The following is a 19,222-nucleotide window of genomic DNA, read 5'->3' as shown; positions in this document are numbered from 1 at the left end:
TCTTTAGTCATAAACAAGCTCTCATCATTTGTCTTTTTATAGCTACTAGTAACTGTAAAATTTTGGAAATAACATAATGTCCCATAAATTATCCAGGATCTCTAGGAGATTCGGGACTGGATCATGTTGGTCCAGGGACTCTTGGAGAACACTGTCGGAGCTAATCCAACCACACAACTGCCTTGCTCCGCAGAGGCCACGTGGCTCTGCCGTCTCCAGTGCTTCCTCCTCACAGCACCTGAGGACAATCGCTGTGTCCAGACGCTGCTGGAAGTCGGTCAGTGAGAGAATCATAATTCAAAATGTGACTCTTAGGTCCATTTGGCCTAAGGGGTAAGCAAAATTCATGCATTCATTTGGCAAACATTTGAACATCTGCTGTGCACCAGGCTCTGTGCATTCAAAGCTGAATAAGACCTAATCCCTGTCAGTCAGTTGGTCCTGGGTCTGGGCAGGGTTTTCTGAGGGAGAGCAGGAGCTTTTCCATGTGCTAGGGAACAGTCCCTCTGGGTAGATGGATGGATAGAGGTAAAACAACTTTCTAAATAAAAACTGTCAGAATCAATACTTATTTTAAAATATCCATGCATTCATCAGCCTTTGCGGTTGAGTTCCTGAGCCACAGTCCTTCCACCTATTACATGTCCCTCTGCTCTGCTCTGTCAGGAAGCACCTTTAACTGAAGGCTGAACATGTTAATGCCAGGGAAAGCCAGAGTCCAGGCTGAATCCCACAAATACCATGGCAACCTATTCAGTGCTCTTGATGCATCACCACCTTAATGAAGATACTCTTGCTAATGCCAGAGGCAAACAGCTATTTATTAACTCAGCCTCACCTGGGCCAGAATCTCTAACCTGAGTAATTGCCCTTAATTATACCACAAAATGGAAATCATGGTTTAAGAAGTAAAAGTGTTACATCTCCATTACAAACTTACAACAAAGCCTGGATTTTAAAGGAGTTGGGGGGACATACCCCCAGCAGTGGCTCCCTGTCCTGCCCTGCTTGAAGGTGAGCATTTCCTTTGAAAATAAGTCCAGTATGTCTATGGAGGCAGCAGAATGTCTCTGACTGCCCCTTTAATGTAGCCACCTGTCTGCTCCAGTGCTAATAGAGCATGACCTGTTTGCAGCTCCGATGAAAGCCATCGCTGCATTGCCTGAGCTCCCTCCCCCCAGAAAAGGCATGGATGCAGGGAGGGGGAGTTTTCCTACTTGGTTCTCGAAATGTGTATGGAAATAGCTAACACAGATGGTGGCTAGTTAACCAGGTGCAGAGCCCTCAGTAAGCGGAAAGACAGTGGAGGGCATGACAGGCTCTCCTGAGTGCAAGGGAAAGGAGGTGGGGAGGGGAGATTTTGGGGATCCTAAAGAGTTTCGGGGTTACCATTTCAAGATAGCCAAGCATCAACAGTGTCAATCCCACGTTAACTGCCCACCTAGAGAAATAGATGCATCCTGTCCCCATGGGCCTGTGTCCTAATGGACACACAAGGGCCCAAGGTCAGAGGAGCTGAGCAATGAAGCCAAGGGGGTTGTACCCTCTGCTTTCTGAGGACCTCCCCCAATCACCTCATCCCACAGGGGGCTGTTTCAGACAGGCACCATGTCTGCACACTGTTTAAGAGCTCATGTTTTTCGCACTTTAGAAATTTTCTCTATCCTTTTCTCCTTAAGGAAATGAATAGCTAAGAGCAGAGATAGCTAAGGAAATGAATAGCTAAGAGAACTGAAGAATCAGATTGTGGGGTGAAAGGGATGAGAAAGACCTGGTATGGAATATGGAAGTCATTTACCATAGTTACTTCTTATTACATATTATTTTACTGTTTTAACAAAGAAATTTATAAAATGTACAAGTAGGTAGAGTCTAGTTCAGTTTAACAATCCTATATAATAAAGAGGTAATATACAAATTGACCTTCACACCCTCACACAAGATGGCCTCCCCTGCCGGCCTGGTCACCCCTAACTACCCTCCATTGCCAGCCTGGTCGTACCTAATTGCCCCTCCCCTGCCGACCTGGTAGCCCCCAACTGCTCTCCCCTGCTGGCCTGGTTGCCCCTAACTGCTCTCCCCTGCAGGCCTGGTTCGCCCCAACTGCTCTCCCCTGCTGGCCTGGTCCCTCCCAACTGCCCTCCCCTGCAGGCATGGTCCCTCTCAACTGCCCTCCTCTGCAGGCCCAGTCACCCTTAACTGACCTCCCCTGCAGGCCTGGTTCCCCTCCAACTGCCCTCCCCTGCAGGCCTGGTTGCCCCTAACTGCTCTCCTCTGCAGGCTTGGTCGCCCCCAACTGCTCTCCTCTGCAGGCCTGGTCGCCCCCAACTGCTCTCCCCTGCAGGCCTGGGTCCCTCCCAACTCCCATCCCCTGCAGGCCTGGTCCCTCCTAACTGCTCTCCCTTGCAGGCCTGGTGCCTCCCAACTGCCCTCCCCTGCAGGCCTGGGTCCCTCCCAACTCCCCTCCCCTGCAGGCCTGGGTCCCTCCCAACTCCCCTCCCCTGCAGGCCTTATCACCCACAACTGCCCTCCCCTGCATGCCATCTTTTGTCCACATGGGGGCAGCCATCTTGTGTGTTGGAGTGACGGTCAGTTTGCATATTACCCTTTTATTAGATAGGATTTGAATCCTCACTGTGGATACTTTTATCCCACTGACTTTTAGAGAGAGTGAAAGGGAGAAGGAAAGGGGAGAGAGAAATATCGAATGGCTGTCTCCTGAATGCTCCTAACCGGAGCCTGGGGATCACCCTGCAACCAAGGTACCTGCCCTTGACCAGGAATTGAACCTGCTACCCTTCAGTCCTTGGGTCAATGCTCTAACCACTTAGCAAAACTGGACAGGGCAAGACAAGACAGGATTTTAACAAAGAGACTCTGCTCTCCCTCTGGGAGACCATTTGCATCACTGTCTTTTCTCCTGGGTGGGAAGTCAGCTGCATGGTGAGCAAGGTTGCCCTGCAGACCAGACCCCTGGCCTCAGGCATCAGCTGTGGGACTCTATCTGCATGCATGTTTAAGGTTGCTGGTCTTCTCACACTAGGACCCATCACCCATCAGTGAAGTGCAGGCAGGAGTACCGCCCTCAGCAGACCTTGGTGGGAGGCAATGTGACAGCTCGTGCGAAAGTCCCTACACAGAGTAGGCCTCGCTGATCCTAAATTTCGTTCTGTATAAGCTGACAGTCTGTTTAAAACTTCTGTTTAAAATAATACAGGCCAACCAAAACAAAAAGCAGGCGAGACAACACAAAAAGAACACAATTCCTTTTGTGTCCCAATTCTGTAATTATTTTCCATCATTCCAAGAGGCAGGAGAAGAGAGAACTGTCTTTCTTCAGAGCCCGAGATTTATGCCTGCTGCATGGTGGCCTCTTTAGGAGGCTCCGTAGGTTAATATACCCTGTGGCTAGCACCACTCAGGGAGAGATTAACAATATTCATCAAATATTTGTCTCTCAAAGATCAACTTAATTTTTTCCCCTCCTAAATCTTTTTTTCTTTTTTAAAGACCAACCTCATTTTAAAATTCACTTATAGTAAGCGAGAAGCCTTTGGTGGTAGAATTAAACATGCTATACTTCCTAAGACACATGATGGGAGGATCCACACTTAAAATGCAACCAAGGACTGAGCTCAGTGCACAGCTTAGGCATAAGGAGCGCAGTAGCACAGGAGCATTCATATAACAAAAGTAACAATGAACATTTCATTTTTACTCTGCTCACCAAATTAGATTAAATTATTTTGGGGAGACCCCTCCCTCTCCCACTCTATTTAGAGTGCCCGGGGTCAGTGCTTGGACCCCACACATGCTCATGCACCACATGTCCTGGAACATGAAGCACAGGAGAGGGTGACAGGAGTCTGGTTGGCGTGAAGGTCTGAACCATACTACCTTGGCATGCACTGCCCAAGTCAGGGGAAGGAAGAAGATCCCAGAATGGAGAGAAATCAACTGGGAATATGGGGAGACATAGAAACAACAGGGGTGACTAACCACAAAAGATGGTTAAAAGAACTCTCTCTGAGACCTCAAACCCTTGATTTCTGAGGGTGGGTGTGGCCCAGGGAACAAGGGACACCCTGTGTGGGGAAAGGCCTGCTTCCCCTGGCCACTCCCTGGTCTATGCTGCCTGGACCATCCGTCCCTTCTCCTTCCCCGCTTCTCCTCCAACACTGTTGGTGGGAAGTGGTGGAGTGCAGGGGCTTCGACCCAGGAAGACTGGATGCAAATCTCAGCTCTGCCTCTTACCGCCCAATCACTCGCCCCTGCTAAGTATCAGTTTCTCCCAGCTGCAAAACAGGGACAGTCTCCATCTCCTGGGCTGTTTTAAGAGCCAAATCTGGGAATGTTGGTAAAAAGCCCAAAACATAGTAAGAGTTCAATACATGGTATCCACTGGCTTTGTCCCACCAACCACCTCCCGGGGATCCAGACAGGCTAGTGTGCCCTGAGAACAGCTGTGTTCTCACCCCTGCCATGCAGGCCTCTCCCCAGGTTACTGGGGCCATTGCCAGCTCAATCCCAGCAGGAGCAGGTCCATCTGAACTTGTGATGTTCTGCTACATCTGTGTGGCCTGTGCTAGACACATAGCTCTCCCCAAGATAACTTGGTGACCAGAGTAAAAATGAAATGTTCACTGTTACTTTTGTTATATGAATGCTCCTGTGCTATAAACACAATGCAATAATGTGTGTGTAGCAGGTGACATGGTTCCGGGACCACATGAAATGCACAAAAGTCACTGAGCAATTTTAGTATCAGTTCAGGCTGAGGCATATGTAGCCCCAGGGACCCCAATGGTATCACAGCTCCTTAAAGGTCACCCTGGACCCACACTAGCAGCTCCTGAGGGGTCTTCTACCTCATCCTCAGTCCCTGCTGCCCATGGCCATGCACCTTTGGAGGCACCAGCCCCAGGAGGCAGGGCTCCTGTGAACACCCAGTAAGAAGAGGATAGGTGTGCGAACACCTGTGGGGCTCCACTGCAGTGCTGCCCCATTGGCACGGGGACTGAAGGTAGAGTGGGTAATACACTCTTTCAGGCAGCAGACTTGATCGTGGGCTCTATAGCCGTTAAGGTGTTTCAGTCTCTGTAAACAGGTATGATAATAGTGCTGACCCCTCAGGGGGATGTTGTGAGTATCTAATGGGACAGTGCAGGGAGAGCCCATTACAAAATGCTCAGCACTTGTTATTAATAACGAAGCGCCAAGGCTCTGAGTGATTTACCTCCATTCTCAATGTTGCAGAAGCCTGAAGGCTGGCCCCAGAATGCTTCCCTCTTACTTATATTCCCACAGGCTTTCCTGAGTTGGAGAGAAAGCTGTGCAAGTGAATACCATCCACCCTGTCTAGCAAACTCAGGCCAAGGAGGCCAAGAACTGCTGCAGAAAACAGATGGTGATGGGAGCAGGGGGTCCTACATAAGAGCTGCCTATTAATGGGAATGTGGGCCATTTTACTTAGGGAAAGGGAAAATGGAGAGAAATGCTCTCTTGTACAAAACATATTTACTTGTGAGGAAAGACATAAACAAGGCAGAAGGTTGGGTGGGTCACTGAAAGTCCAGTCTAAATTAATTCTTTCATGGCTCTGCCTCCGACTTGCTTCAGTGTGACTGAATGTCTTCTTGAAAGTAAACACTTGGAGAGTAACAAGCACACATGGGTTTTAACGTTGGCAATTTATCAGTGATTAAAAACATGCTCTATGTTATCTGTGAATACAAAATGATTCTGCGCATTCTGCGGGCCTGTCAGAGCACTCCGTGAGGGGAGGAGCGGGGAGGGCGGAACAAAGACCTTGGCCACAATGCAGAGTCTGTTACCTTCAGTGTAAACTTGAACAAGCTGATAACTCCCAAGGCTCAGTTTCCAGACATTTGGGATAATAATGTCTTGTTCACCTGGCAGTAATTTTTATGAGATCTAAATCAAAGGACCAAGTAAATTCTATGATCCATATTAAATATACACTAGGAAGGCAAAATAAGAGATTCTTGACATTTATAAGAAATTCTAAGGGGTGGATATACTTTTAAACTCAGTATTTTAAGCTTTAACACTCTGAAAGATGACTCTTTGTACTAACGTGCAACTGAAGAAACCCAGACATGTAACACTTTTGAACTTTTCTTTATCTATATATATAAAAGGCTAAGCGACCAGCTGACCGGCTGACAGGTATGACACACACTGACCACCAGGGGGCAGACACTCAACACAGGAGCTGCTGAGCAACAGCAACTTTGCAGAGTGCCCTCTTGCACTCCGGGACCCCTAGGGGGATGTTGGACTGCTGGTTTCGGCCAGATCCCCACAGGCCAGGCCGAGGGACCCCACCTGCCGGAGAGACCCTGCATACTCTGCAGATGCCCTCTGAGCCCCAGCGCCGCCCCAGGTGTGGCCAGCCGGGAAGGGACTGTGGGAAGTTGGCTCCAGGGTGTGTCTGGCCCATCTGGCCCAGTCCTGCCCTGCTGGCCACCTTCTAATTAATTTCCTTTCAATGTGCAGGAATCCATGCACCGGGCCTCTAGTGTTAAATAATTTTAGAGGAAAATGATATATGAAGAATTTAATTTTAAAATGTGCTTCTTTAAAAACAGCTTTGTTTCAAAAGATATATGCAAGGAAGCTCTTGGATAGCTTAACAGGGGTGGGGAACCTTTTTTCTGCCAAGGGTCATTTGGATATTTATACCATTATTCATGGGGCATATAAAATTATCAACTGAAAAAATTAGCCTGCTATATTTGGTCAAACATTTAATTAACTCACACCTAATGCCTTGGCAGGGCCCGACCCAATGATTTCATGGGTCTTATATGGCCCACGGGCCAGACGTTCCCTACACCAGGCTTAAAACTTCAATTTGCAGGAGAACATAAGAGATAATGCTAAGGTTTTTGTGTTCACTCCTTTGTTGCTATCTTGTAATTTCTAGGCCATTACAGGCTAACAGCAGCCCATTAATATCAACTCGTCAAAATGATTCAATCTGCTGACCTAAAATGGCCTGCAATTTAATAAGGACTACAAATGGCACATTTCAAAACATGTTTCACACTATTACACATCAATAGATGTTAGTAAGCTCGGTACAGCTATATTCCTTAACAGTGACACACTGCTGCCTTTATTTTTTCTCTGTTTCCCTGGGTTTTATGGTGTGTGAATATCCTACATTATTGAAGTGACGTTTGGGAATAGAGGATGTTCAAAAACAGGAATGGATAGCATGTGCCCTCACTCCACCAAGAACACCGAGTCCTGTCATGTCTATGCAGAAGCAGCTGAAGCAGATGGCATCGTGTGGGGACACCTGAGGCAGGGAAGGTGTGTTCCCTGCATTGGTTTGCATGTTAATGAGCATCCCCATATGCAGGCTGAGCATGGAAAGTGCCAAGAGCCATTTCCAAAACACCAATGAGGAAAGGAGTGAAATTCCTGCCTTGTCCCCAGCTGCATTCGGACATCCGACTTGTAATGGATCAGGCTGCAGTACTTTACGGTTAGGGTTCTTTTCTAAGAAATAAAATGTCACCATAGCTACTGATAAAACTTTTTATATAGAATAAATAGAAAGTTCCTATTTTCAATTTTTTGTTCAAACTGGATTTCGTTGTTGATATATTAAAGAAATTTATTTATATTCAAAGGAAGGATGACTGGAGTCTCCAGAGACCACCTGAGGACCTTGAGACCTCCCATTCTTCTGCTTTGCTTTCAAGTATAGACAGTGAGTCTCCTCTTCAAGCTCTTCCCAGGCTTCCAAATTTCTGTTAGCCCACCTCTCTTTTAGTGGCCTTAACAGTCTGATCTGATTGAGGAAAAATGGTGAGGAAAATGCTACCCAATTCTGTTTGGTTATTTATTTTAAAATAGAAAGTCTATTTTCAAATAGAAGTACTGTAATCTGAATTCTACTTCTGGCTTAATTAGGGTGTCAAATAGTTCATTTACCACCCCTCACCTCGGCCCGTGTCTAAACATGTTATCCTGAGGCTGACTAAGCTGGCAGTACCCTTTATTTTGTAGGCTGAATTTTTATGGTCCCTTTCTAAGAAATAGAAACGCTTTTCTCCCATTAACCAGGGATTGGAGGCAGGCATCATTAGCTCTATTTTGTAGAGAGACACTAAGACAAAAAAGAAGTTCAGTGACATGCCTCTAGGCATCTAGAAACTCAATAACCGGTCTGGGATTACAGCACAGACTTACCACCCTGGCTGGGAACTCAACTGCCTTCTGGTAATGAAGGTGAGGTAAAAATGCCACGTACCCAACCAGGGTGATCATGTGAATCAGGGACTATTCCAGAGAAAGAAACAAGGGCAACTAATCCTGAGGCTGTCTTGTGGGCCCTGAGCTAGTTGCCTGATATCTATTTCATTAATTCAGCAATATGCTCTGAGAAATATAAGCAGGAGCTTGTTCAGTAATAGGCATGCTTAAGCAAGTCCCTTCCTCCCACAGTGGTCATGCAACCTGCCCACTTTTGTTAGTTGCCTGGTGTGTATTTCTCAGGGTTACTTTATGCAGATTGCTGTCTGTCCCTCTCCAACAGAGAGCTGCAGTCATACTGCTCACATTACAAAGCCCCTCTGATTCTGCTGCGGAAGGGAAAAGTGTCAGGAGCTCAAGAGCTGAGTTAAACGGAGCAAGTGGTAATTATCCGCTCAGTTAGAGCCCTCTGCCCAGCCCCATTTTGCTGGAGCCTTATTTTAAAATACACTTGCTGTTTGACTAAAGCTGAACAACAGATGAACCATAAATGCATTCCTGGAATTTAACTTCCCCTTGCCACAGTGCTTTGTACAATTACCAGGAACATGGACCCAGGAGGGTCAGGACAAGATCAGCATCAAGTCAAATTCTGTGAGGCCAGCATAACATTTCATTTCAGTAACACAGACAAATGCATCTTCAAAACCATCAGTACAGTGTTACAACCTTAAAATGCACGAGCTGACCTTGTTATTCTAATCCCTGTATTAGGTTAGCACAGAATTATGAAAATGTTTACTTTGGGTTTTATTTTTCTCGCATACACAGGAATCAAAGACATTCCGACCTTCTGTGCTCGATCTGCTAAGAATAATGCACTTAATCACTCTATAAACGAATTAAATATAATTTTATTTTTCTGTTGGAGTTAAATTCTCGTGTTGTCTGTTCATTACTTCACATTAATTTATTTTCTCAAAAGATAAACTCCTTAAAGATAAGCCACATACCTCAGAAGACCTAGCACACTGTAGTAATTCAAGAAAAAAATGTACAATTGTGTGATGATAATCTAACTCCTAGGGCTAAACATAGTCCTGTACAAATAAAGCACAGCTTTGAGGCTGCCACATAATATGTAGCCAGTGACCTTAGACTGGGAACCTGTGGGTCAAAAGCCTCATTACATGGGAAACAAATATCCGTTTCAAGGGGGAAGCACACTCAACACAGCAACTCCCGGGGATCTGGATCGATTCTCGGTTGATTTAGTTTGAGGCAGGGATTTGGAAAAGATGCCCTTTGGGGTTTCTTACTATTGACATGAACTAGCCTCACCTTTAAACAGAGCAATACATCAAGTAGCAGAATGGAGAGACATCGTTTACTTGAGAAAGACTCAGGGCCCATTTCTGTGCTTTGGAGTCTATACCCTTGGTTTCTATCCAGTCCCGAGTGCTTATCTTTAGTCCCCATCCTTCCTACATCTTTCTTGCATGAGATCACAAGATTTGAACCCTTTTAAGACTCAAGTAATCTGGTACCTTCTCTAAAAAGCCTCCTCTGTTCATCTGATTTTAAGGGTATAATAGATATTATTCTTCTTCCTCCCCCAATGCTGTGCATACAGTCAATCTTTAAGCTTTCTACATCACGAGTCGCCTGAATGTGTCTGTCCCTTTTACTTATCCCTCACCAGGCGAGCTCCTTAAGGGAGGGCTCTACCTTGGTCACCCTTGTCTAGCCAATTCACAAGCACAGTTTCTTCCTTTGTGTGTATAAAACTCCTAATAGTCAAAAGTTGAAATCAAGTCAATCTATCAAAAACAATACATTTTTTCACCTAGACAGTGGAAGGCTTTGGTAGATATCCTATCACCATGAAAAATTTTCACTTCTTATTCAAGAACCAAATAATGTGGACAAAAACCTCAATGCCTGGCACTTTGCAGATTCTCAATAAATAGAAAGTTTGAAAATAAATTTTTGGCCCAACATTATATTTAGAACTTTCTGGGTCATTTCAGATATTCTGATTGACAGGTACATAAATGAATGTAATAAATCAGCATATCAGAGATGCAGAACCCTAGGCGTTTTGGACTCTTAAGGGAAGTTAGTATCTTACTTATTATTTTCTTACTTGTCTAAAGCAGAAGCTTAAAATATGAAGAAAAAAGAGGTAACATGCCATTTAAAAAAATAGATTTTTATTGATTTCAGAGGAAGGGAGAGAGGGAGGGAGGGAGGGAGGAGAGGAGAGAGAGAGAGAGAGAGAGAGAGAGAGAGAGAGAGAGAGAGAGAGAGAAACATCAATGATGAGAGAGAATCATTGATTGGCTGCCTTCCACATGCGCCCCCCTCCCCCCACTGGGGACTAAGCCCACAAACCGGCATGCACCTCAACCCCACACTGAACCTCAGTGGTTCACAGGTTGATGCTCAACCACTGACCCACACAGGCTGGGCAGGTAACACACCATTTTTAACAAGAGACATTTTTTTGGGGGTAAAGAATTTAGCTCACAAATGATCTACAATGTCGTTGTTTAAAGATAAAAATGATGGAAGAACCTCAGAGTTCATCTTCTAGTTCAACTTCTATTTTATGGATGAGGGAAAAGTTAAGACCAATAGTTTAGCAGCCAAAATCAGCTCACCTCTTTAATCTGACAAATACCAAGCATGGAGTTATTAATTTTTATTGTGCTTCTGTTGTAAAATAGGTCTTAAGACTAAGATTACTTGCATAGCTGTCTAGGATAGCTATACAACTCGGGTATAGCAGCTCTACTTTCAAATGCCCAGTGACTGGTGAGTAGTCAATTAAAACGACAAGTCAATCTCTGGTTCTCACCTTGGCCATAAGCAGGACATATATTTTTGCTACATCCATAAGCAGACTTATTAGTGGTTAATGAAATCAACACAGATGCTAAAGATGTGTACACTTGCTCCAAAACCTATAACTAGAAACCACTCTAGCAATAAGTTCAATGAAAAAGGCAACTGCCACTGTGGAAGAAGACATGGTTCCTTTCAACTGAGCAGGCCAGGTGCAAGTCCTAAAGAACCCGCAGAGAACCCGCACTGACAAAAACTGTGCTAATAAGCACTATGCTATATCCAACTCAAATGGTTTCCCCCTGATCCTCGTGAGTCAAGGTCCAAAGTTAAAGGCTTGGATTCAAGGTGTCATTCACTGCAAGAGTTCAGTTTCAAGACACTAAGGAAGGTCATCTTTAAACTCAAATTAGACCAAGTTTCATCCTATTAAATCCCAGGAATATTACTCCACAAATAGGACGAGAATTTATTATGCTCTATATTCCCATCACTTTAATAACTTTCTGAGAGCACTGACAAATCTAATTTTAAAAAGATAAATCTGGATTTTAGCTCATAAAATTAAGAAAAATACTGTTCCTAATGGTAAGTTTTCTTAAATTACCATTTAAATTTAGGCAAGTCATTTATTTGATTAAAAGGCCAGTCTTGAGTGCTTTTTTTGGGGGGGAGGAAAGCGCATGTATTGATTACTACATTCTGCACTATTTTCTGTCTGGCATGTTTAAATGTCTCACGACAACATGCTCATTTGGACCAGTGCTCCCAGAGCTTTTGTTCTGAGCATCTGCACAGGTCTCTGCATGAGGCACCACAGGTGGCTGCCCGCACAGGACAGGACCGCAGCCGGATGGAGGTGGCTGACTTGGTGCAGAGCCGTCACTCTAGTACAACTAAAGGCGTTCTCTATGGAAGGTTCTCTCTACCACCAATGGAAGTCAAAAGCTCAGGAAAAAACAAAAAGGCTGAAAGGCTCATTTATAAATTCTCTCAAATGCTAGCTTTACATATTATCATGCGTTCTGTTAATCCAGAATTCCTATTCTTGGCAGCTTTCTCTAGTTTGAGGAGTCCCCTGCCAGTAAAATAACAAGCCCGGGAAAACGCATCCACAGGCACACAGCCCGGTCAGATGAATGATCTGGTCTTTGAGTGAGTATGCCTTAATCTCTAATGAGCCTATCAAAAGAAGCCCCACTTCTTTGGGCTCGCTTCACCAGGACTAGTTTCCAGTAGGACCATCATTTATTGTTCTTCTGTAATCAAACTACTGGGTTTGACAGGTCTTCAGAGTCAAGTTCAAATGTCACCTGTTGATCTTTGCAACCAGATGGTCTTCTGCTTCCAGAGCACTTTTCTCCTATATCTGCTTCCTCCATATCCCAGAACTCCTTTATTCCAATGACAAATTGGAAAAAAATGTTCTATGACCATTTGTGGGTTGATATTATGCTCCTGGAGGCAGGGCCTCGATTTTTTCTTGACCCACTGAAGACCCACCTCAAACAGCGCCCTCCATACTGCAGAATCCCACTGCACTGAAAGGAATCAAAGCTCTAGAGTACAGTGGAGGGGGTGGCTGGACAAAGGCTCTGTGCTCCCTAAAACCAGCTCTCCACATACAGGAATGGGGCACCATAATGCATCTAGGGGAAATGACAGAAATACCCCACCCTGACACTGGTTCTGTGCTTCAGCAGGTGTGCCGTAGGGAAGCAGCAACATGCGTCTGGCCCACCTCTTCACCTGGTTTCTTTGATTGGACTTTTGGTAATAGAACATTCTGTCATTAACGTTTGTTCTGCATCTGAATTATTCTTAAATACAGGTCAGCCGCCCATGTTATGATCTGCCATTTTCAGAGGAAATGAAGTCAGGTTAAATAAATACTACGTGAAGGGCTGGATGTGATTTCTGTGGCCAAGAGTGTTTCCCGGGGATGGAGTCTTATGAAGAATCTCCTATTTGCTCTGGTTAATTTGATATTGCATTGCCCACAGTTAGAGTATAAGCCCCATCTGTAAATCACCGCAGCTATTTCAGATTGGTAAACATGTTTGTCCTGATGGTTACTGAATATTTAAAGAGGTAACGTCTCTTTCTGGGTCTTATTTCCCTCTGCACTTGTGACTAATTTAATGCTATTACATAGTGTAGACATGAATTTGACAATTTTCTTCTTAGATAATTTCTCTCCATCATTTGACGTTGTGAAAGAAGAAACAAACACATATATTATCACATGTAGGGAAATCAGGATCTTTAGAATGTTGGTTTAGAAATTCCAAGTGAGGACTAGAAGGTATAACTTTGAGTAAAAAAATGCAGGACCTAAAGACACAGGTAATCTTTCCACAAAGATGAAGAGTGTTTTTGGAGTACAGATAAACAAGAGGGCTTCATCCCAAAGCCAAAGCTACAGACTTTCCTGCGCCGCCGCCCCGCCCTGCCCTACCTCTTGTTCCTGTCCTCCAGCTGCAGGGTGTACACCGTGTCCTCAGCAGCATGCGTCTTGGCACTGCTGTCTCCCCACTTCAACTTCAGGCTCTGAGGCCCGGCCGCAGCACACTCGAGCCTAGGAGGCAAGGGTGGTAATGGCCGAGTTTTTGCTTTAATGAACTGACTAAAGGGTCCAGCTCCAATTTCATTTATGGCCTGAATCCTGATCCTGGAAAAAGAAATAAATAAAAATATTACAGGTTTAAGAAGCAGCAATTCCTCATATGAAATAAACATTCTGTGGAGTATTTATTACTCGCCCCTAAAGCAGTATCATGGAATTAGAAAAACAAATTAAAGTAATTCAGGACAAATAGAGAACTGGGCAGCTAGGGGGACAGATTATACTCTCTGTCCAAAAAAAAAATAGCAAAAAAATTAAAAAATGAAGCACATCAGCAAGATAACCCTTAGTTCCTTAATTTAAAAAAAAAGAAAAAGGCTGTTGTCTGAGATAAGACATTCTAAAGACACGCTTTTGTATTTTGCTCAGACATCCTTTAGCTGCTTCACAGTCAAGAATAAATGGAATAGAGAACAAATGAGTCTCCTTCAGTTCAAAAACAAAAGAAAACAGCTCTTCCACAGGGCATTTCCCCTCCGTTCTCCAGCTCACCCAGCATCTCTGCTAGTCCTTCCCCAGAGCCAAGCACTAACAGTGCTGGTTACAGGGTGATGTACAGATGTGCAAAATCTCAACTGGATGTTTACCCTGGGCCGTGCTATGGGTAATGAAGATATTAACACTGCCCTCATGGTCTAGGAATTTACAACCAAATAGAGTTACAGTGCATATGTAAATTAATATCCTATTATTTCTATTGTTCTCGTTCCTTTATTTCCTTCCTCGTTGACTGAAACGGTTCTGTGAGGTCATCATACAAAGCATTGACGGCACTGCTCCATCCTCATCCTTGACCCCTCTTCCTGCAGTGACAGAATGTTCTTGAAGCTTGTTTCTTCCTGACATTCGGAGGCATTCTCCTCTACTCAGACCAAAGGGCTCACGCACAGCCCTCCCTCCCTCTGTTCTCCCTCCTTTCTCCTGTACAATATGGGCATTTCTCTTGTTAGCCTCAGACATCTCCACAGCTTCACCCAATTCAAGACTACTCCAGGTCTGCATCTCCTCCTTCTCCTCATGCCCGTGACAGGGCCTCCAGTGGAACCTCCACCAGAACGCCTGCTAGCTAGGTACTGGGCAGTGTGGTGTCACACTGAAACTTGAGTTGAATTTGAAATTGTTTTCAAGCACATGATAATAAAAATTATAGTCAAAGAGATAAATTCTTAGGAAACAGATTAGTTTAAAATATTCCTATAAGTTAGATTTATGCACTTCTCATTTACAATTATTGCTTATATATTATACATATTAAATATATATAATGATAATAGGAAATATCACTTAAGTATTACTATAGCTAAATGAAGCCTGTGACCTCAAAAGGGCATTAATTTTTCAAATGTAAAGATTACATAATTTAGCAAGTCATTATAATAATACTAGAGGCCCAGTGCACGGGATTCATGCACTGGGGTGGGGGTCGGGGAGAGGGTCCCTCAGCCTGGCCTGCACCCTCTTGCAGTCCAGGAGACCTCTGGGGATGTCCGACTGACGGCTTAGGCCCACTCCCTGATGCAGTCGGACATCCTTAGCCCAGCTTCTGGGCTTCTGGCTGAGTACCGCAGTAGTGGTGGGAGCCTCTCCTGCCACTGTGGCAGCACTAAGGATGTCCGACTGCTGGCTTAGGCCTCGGGGACGGGAGGGGGCCTAAGTGGTCAGTTGAACATCCCCCCCGAGGGCTTCCAGACTGTGAGAGGGTGTAGGCTGGGCTGAGGGACCCCCTGAGTGCATGAATTTCGTGCACTGGGCCTCTAGTGTATTCATAATAAAAGCTCTCAGCAAACTAGGGACAGAAGGGAACTTCCTCGACCTGACAAGAGCATTTTTAGAAATACCTACAGCTAACATTAGACTTAATGGTAAAAGACTAAATGATTTCTCTTTAAGATCGGGAACAAGGCAAGGATGTTTACTTTCATCATTCCTAGTCAATATCATGTACTAAAAGTCCTACAGAATATATGTGTGGCGGGGAGGAGGCGGGCAGGGAAGGCATAGAGATACGGAAAAAAAAACCAAAACAAAACTGAAACTACAAGACACTGCTGAAAATATTATAGAGACATACTGTGTTCATGAATTACAAAACTTTACATAGAAAAAAAAATGTTAAGTCTCCCCCAACTGTGCTATACACATAATGAAATTCTATCAATATTCCAGCAGGATTCTTTTCAGTAGATATATATAAGTTCATTCTAAAAGTTATGTGAAAAAGCAAACGAACTAAAATGGCTGATACAAATTTGAAAAGTAAGAATAAAGTTAGAACAACCATGCTACCTGACTTAGGACTTACTCTAAAGCTACAGTAATCAAGACAGTGTGGTACTGGTAAAGAGACAGACTCATGGATCAATATAACAGAATAGAGATTCCAGAAATAGACCCATGCAAATATGGCCAATTGACTTTTGACAAATGTGCAAAAGTAATTCAATGGAGAAAGAATAGTCTTCTTAACAAACGGTGCAGAAACAATAGGATTTCAATAGGAAAAAAAAAGAATTCTCAATCTAAAGCTCACCTTAAGCTAAACTTCATTCAGAATGGATCACAGACCTAACATTTAGGTAAAGAGTTTTTAAAAAAGATGCGAAAAACATGATTCATAAAAATAAAAACACCCTGAAAAACAGGGCTTCATAAAAATTAAAAACTTTTGCACTCCTAGGAGAATGTAGATAAGCAACCGACTGGGAGAAAATATGTGCAAATTATATACTGACAAAGAAATTGTATCCAGAATGTACAGAGGCCTCTAAACGCAACAGTAAGAAAACAAACCACCCAATTTTAAAAATGGCCAAAGACTGGAACAAACATTCCATTAAAGAGGATAAACACATGGCAAACAATCACATGAAAAGATATTCAATATCAGTAGTCATTAGGAAAATATAAATTAAAACGATAATGAGATACCACCATGTCCCTATTAAAATAGCTAAAATAAAAAAAAATACTTAACACCATGCTGGCAAAGATAAGGGGCAACTGAATTTCTCATGTTTTGCTGGTGAGAATACAAAATGATAGCCACAATCGAAAACAGCTTTCCTATAAGATTTCTTATAAAGTTTAGCATACACTTATCAAATGACCCAGCAATCCAACTTCTTGGTCTTTACTCTAGAAACATCAAAATTTATATAAACATAAAAACTTGGACACAAATGATATCCGCTCTATTCATAATCACTTAAAACTGGAGGAATAGCTGCCTCATAATTTAGAATGTAGCCAATACTCATCTCTGATAAAGTACAGCAAAAATTCCATTAAAGAGCCTTACTGTTCCCAGATCCTATTATACCAGAGGCTACATCAGATCTCTTGTAGACACCCCAAGTTTCTCAATGTAACACTGAAAGACTAAAAGCAACTCTTCCCTGTCTCTCCACATGAGTCTTATAAAATAGAATTATGGTATTAATACAAGAGTATTTTTCTATGATTGGAAAATAAGACATTTTTCTGCAACTGGAGAAGAAAAATTTTTTTTAAAAGGTGCTAATAGTAGAAATTACTACCCTTTTTCCCTTTTAAAGAAAATTAAGTTTTAGTCCTTCTCAAAGTTGTAACATATTTCTTCATCTACGAGGTTTATATTAATATCTTTCGAGTGTCCAGATTGACATTCCTTCTCTTTATTCCAGGCAGGTATTCCTAGAGTGTGGAGGTCAAGATGCTTTTTTCCATCTGCTTACATACAGACCTCAGGAGCTCACCTTGTATTTTGCTTTGTGCAGTCCCAACAGCCAAAGGATAAGGGGGGAGGAAGACAGCCATTCACAGAAGACAGGGGAAAGCCACAGGGAGTAGGGGAACAAAAGGGAGAGAGAGTAAAACAGATTTTCATAGGGGATGGGGGGTGGGGAGAAAAAAGGGGGGACCCACGTGGGGTTTGAGCTTTGAAGCTACCAATAAGAAGGGATTTTCAAAAGACAAAGAACTGCAGCCTTTATAAACCTTAGGGAAAAGGAGCTTAGTGGGTTACCCCTTTGGGACCCCCTCCCCATGTGGGAGTCTGTACGTGTTTCCAATAAATGTACTTGTTTCCAATAAATTTCCACCTTTCCATATACCACCTTTTGTCCGTGGCTTCATTCTTCAAATCCACCTCAACAAGAACCTGAGAAAGAAACCACCTTTGCATTCTACTCAGAGAAAAATCATGCGTTTCAGTTTGAGTTTCCGTGTTTCATATACAATAGCAATAATAAGAGTATTACAGTAGCATTTTAGGTCTCTTTAGCAGTGGGAATCCTGCTCCTCACTTTGGCGACCTTGGGGAAATTATCTAACACCTTTAAGTCACAGTTTTCTTAAGTATAAAATGGGGTTAGGAATATCTTTGCTGCATTTACAGAATAAACAGTGCTGCTTAAGATAAGGGATGTAGAGAGCACTTTATATTTTTTAAAATACTCTTTATTACACCACACAACCAGAAAAGAATTCAAAAGCACTTTGGTGAACTTTAAAGGGCTAATTTATGGAGTTGTTAAGAGTTGTCATTCTTATGACTTCTTTTGAGACCGCCATTCCTCTCTAAAAGTGAAGAAAACGTGTTGAGCACCCGCGCGAAGTGGCACTGTGCTGGGCATACAAGCTCGTGTCTTCATTTTAGTTGCATTATTACACTGCCTCACAGTATAACTTGAACAATTTGCTGATACCATCTATGTTCTTCCTTCCTCTAAATTATGGCCCAGGATTCGGCTAAGGACTGGCTTTTTAAATCATCCTCCTAAGGTGAAGGTGAGACAAAGAGCCTGGGAACAGATGAAAATGTTAACAATGACCACTGATGACCATCACAACAAACAACACTGAACACTTGCTCTGCCCAAGGAGCTGTGCTGTGAGTAGGAACCAGCTCTTTCTCTTTCCTTCAGAGATGCGATAACTGCAGTTAAACTCAGAGAGGTTAAATGACTCAACCAATGACCCCGTGGATACTAGGTGCTGAACCCTAGATTTGATATGTACAACATTGCTCTAATTTCTACCCACCCCATGAGGTAAGAAGAAATTAGTTACTTGTCTATTTTACCAGCGAATGAACTGCAGCGGCTAAGTTCAGTCATTTGCCCTGATCTACACGGTGGATACAGGCCCGATCTGGGTGAGAACCCAGTCTTCTTAGCCTCCAAGTCTTTGTGCATTCTGGCATGCCATACTTGCCTAACAACCTGGGCCACACAAGGCTTCTAATCCAATCAAAAGACAATTTTAATTCAACCCACACTTTCAGTTCAACAACAACTGCCATTTGCCAATGAAACAGACAAAACAGCTAACGAATGTATTTTCACGTTATTTAAATAACTTTTTGCCTTGAAATCAACTACCAAGATTTTAAAATATGTCAACTTTCCTCCATTTTTACAAAAAACACATTTTGTTTCAGTAAAAATGCATGGGAAACATTTTTTTCATGTAGCTGATGAACCGAACGTTAATTAGTTGTAAAAGTCACACCCCAAACTGAAGTCGAACTGAGGATCCAAT

At 43.3% G+C, this 19,222-nt stretch overlaps 1 protein-coding gene across 1 annotated transcript in view; it reads right to left on the bottom strand.

Annotated features, from left to right (window-relative positions):
- FNDC3B (fibronectin type III domain containing 3B) overlaps positions 1–19,222 on the bottom strand; it is a 331,142-nt gene that overhangs the window by 17,767 nt on the left and 294,153 nt on the right. The window contains exon 23 of the mRNA XM_054713730.1: positions 13,535–13,747. Coding sequence (XP_054569705.1) covers positions 13,535–13,747 — 213 coding nt within the window. The remainder of the gene's footprint in view (positions 1–13,534; positions 13,748–19,222) is intronic.

This window comes from Eptesicus fuscus, chromosome 3 (genome assembly GCF_027574615.1).
Source record: "Eptesicus fuscus isolate TK198812 chromosome 3, DD_ASM_mEF_20220401, whole genome shotgun sequence".
NCBI lineage: Eukaryota > Metazoa > Chordata > Mammalia > Chiroptera > Vespertilionidae > Eptesicus > Eptesicus fuscus.
This window is presented reverse-complemented; position numbering and strand designations above follow the sequence as displayed.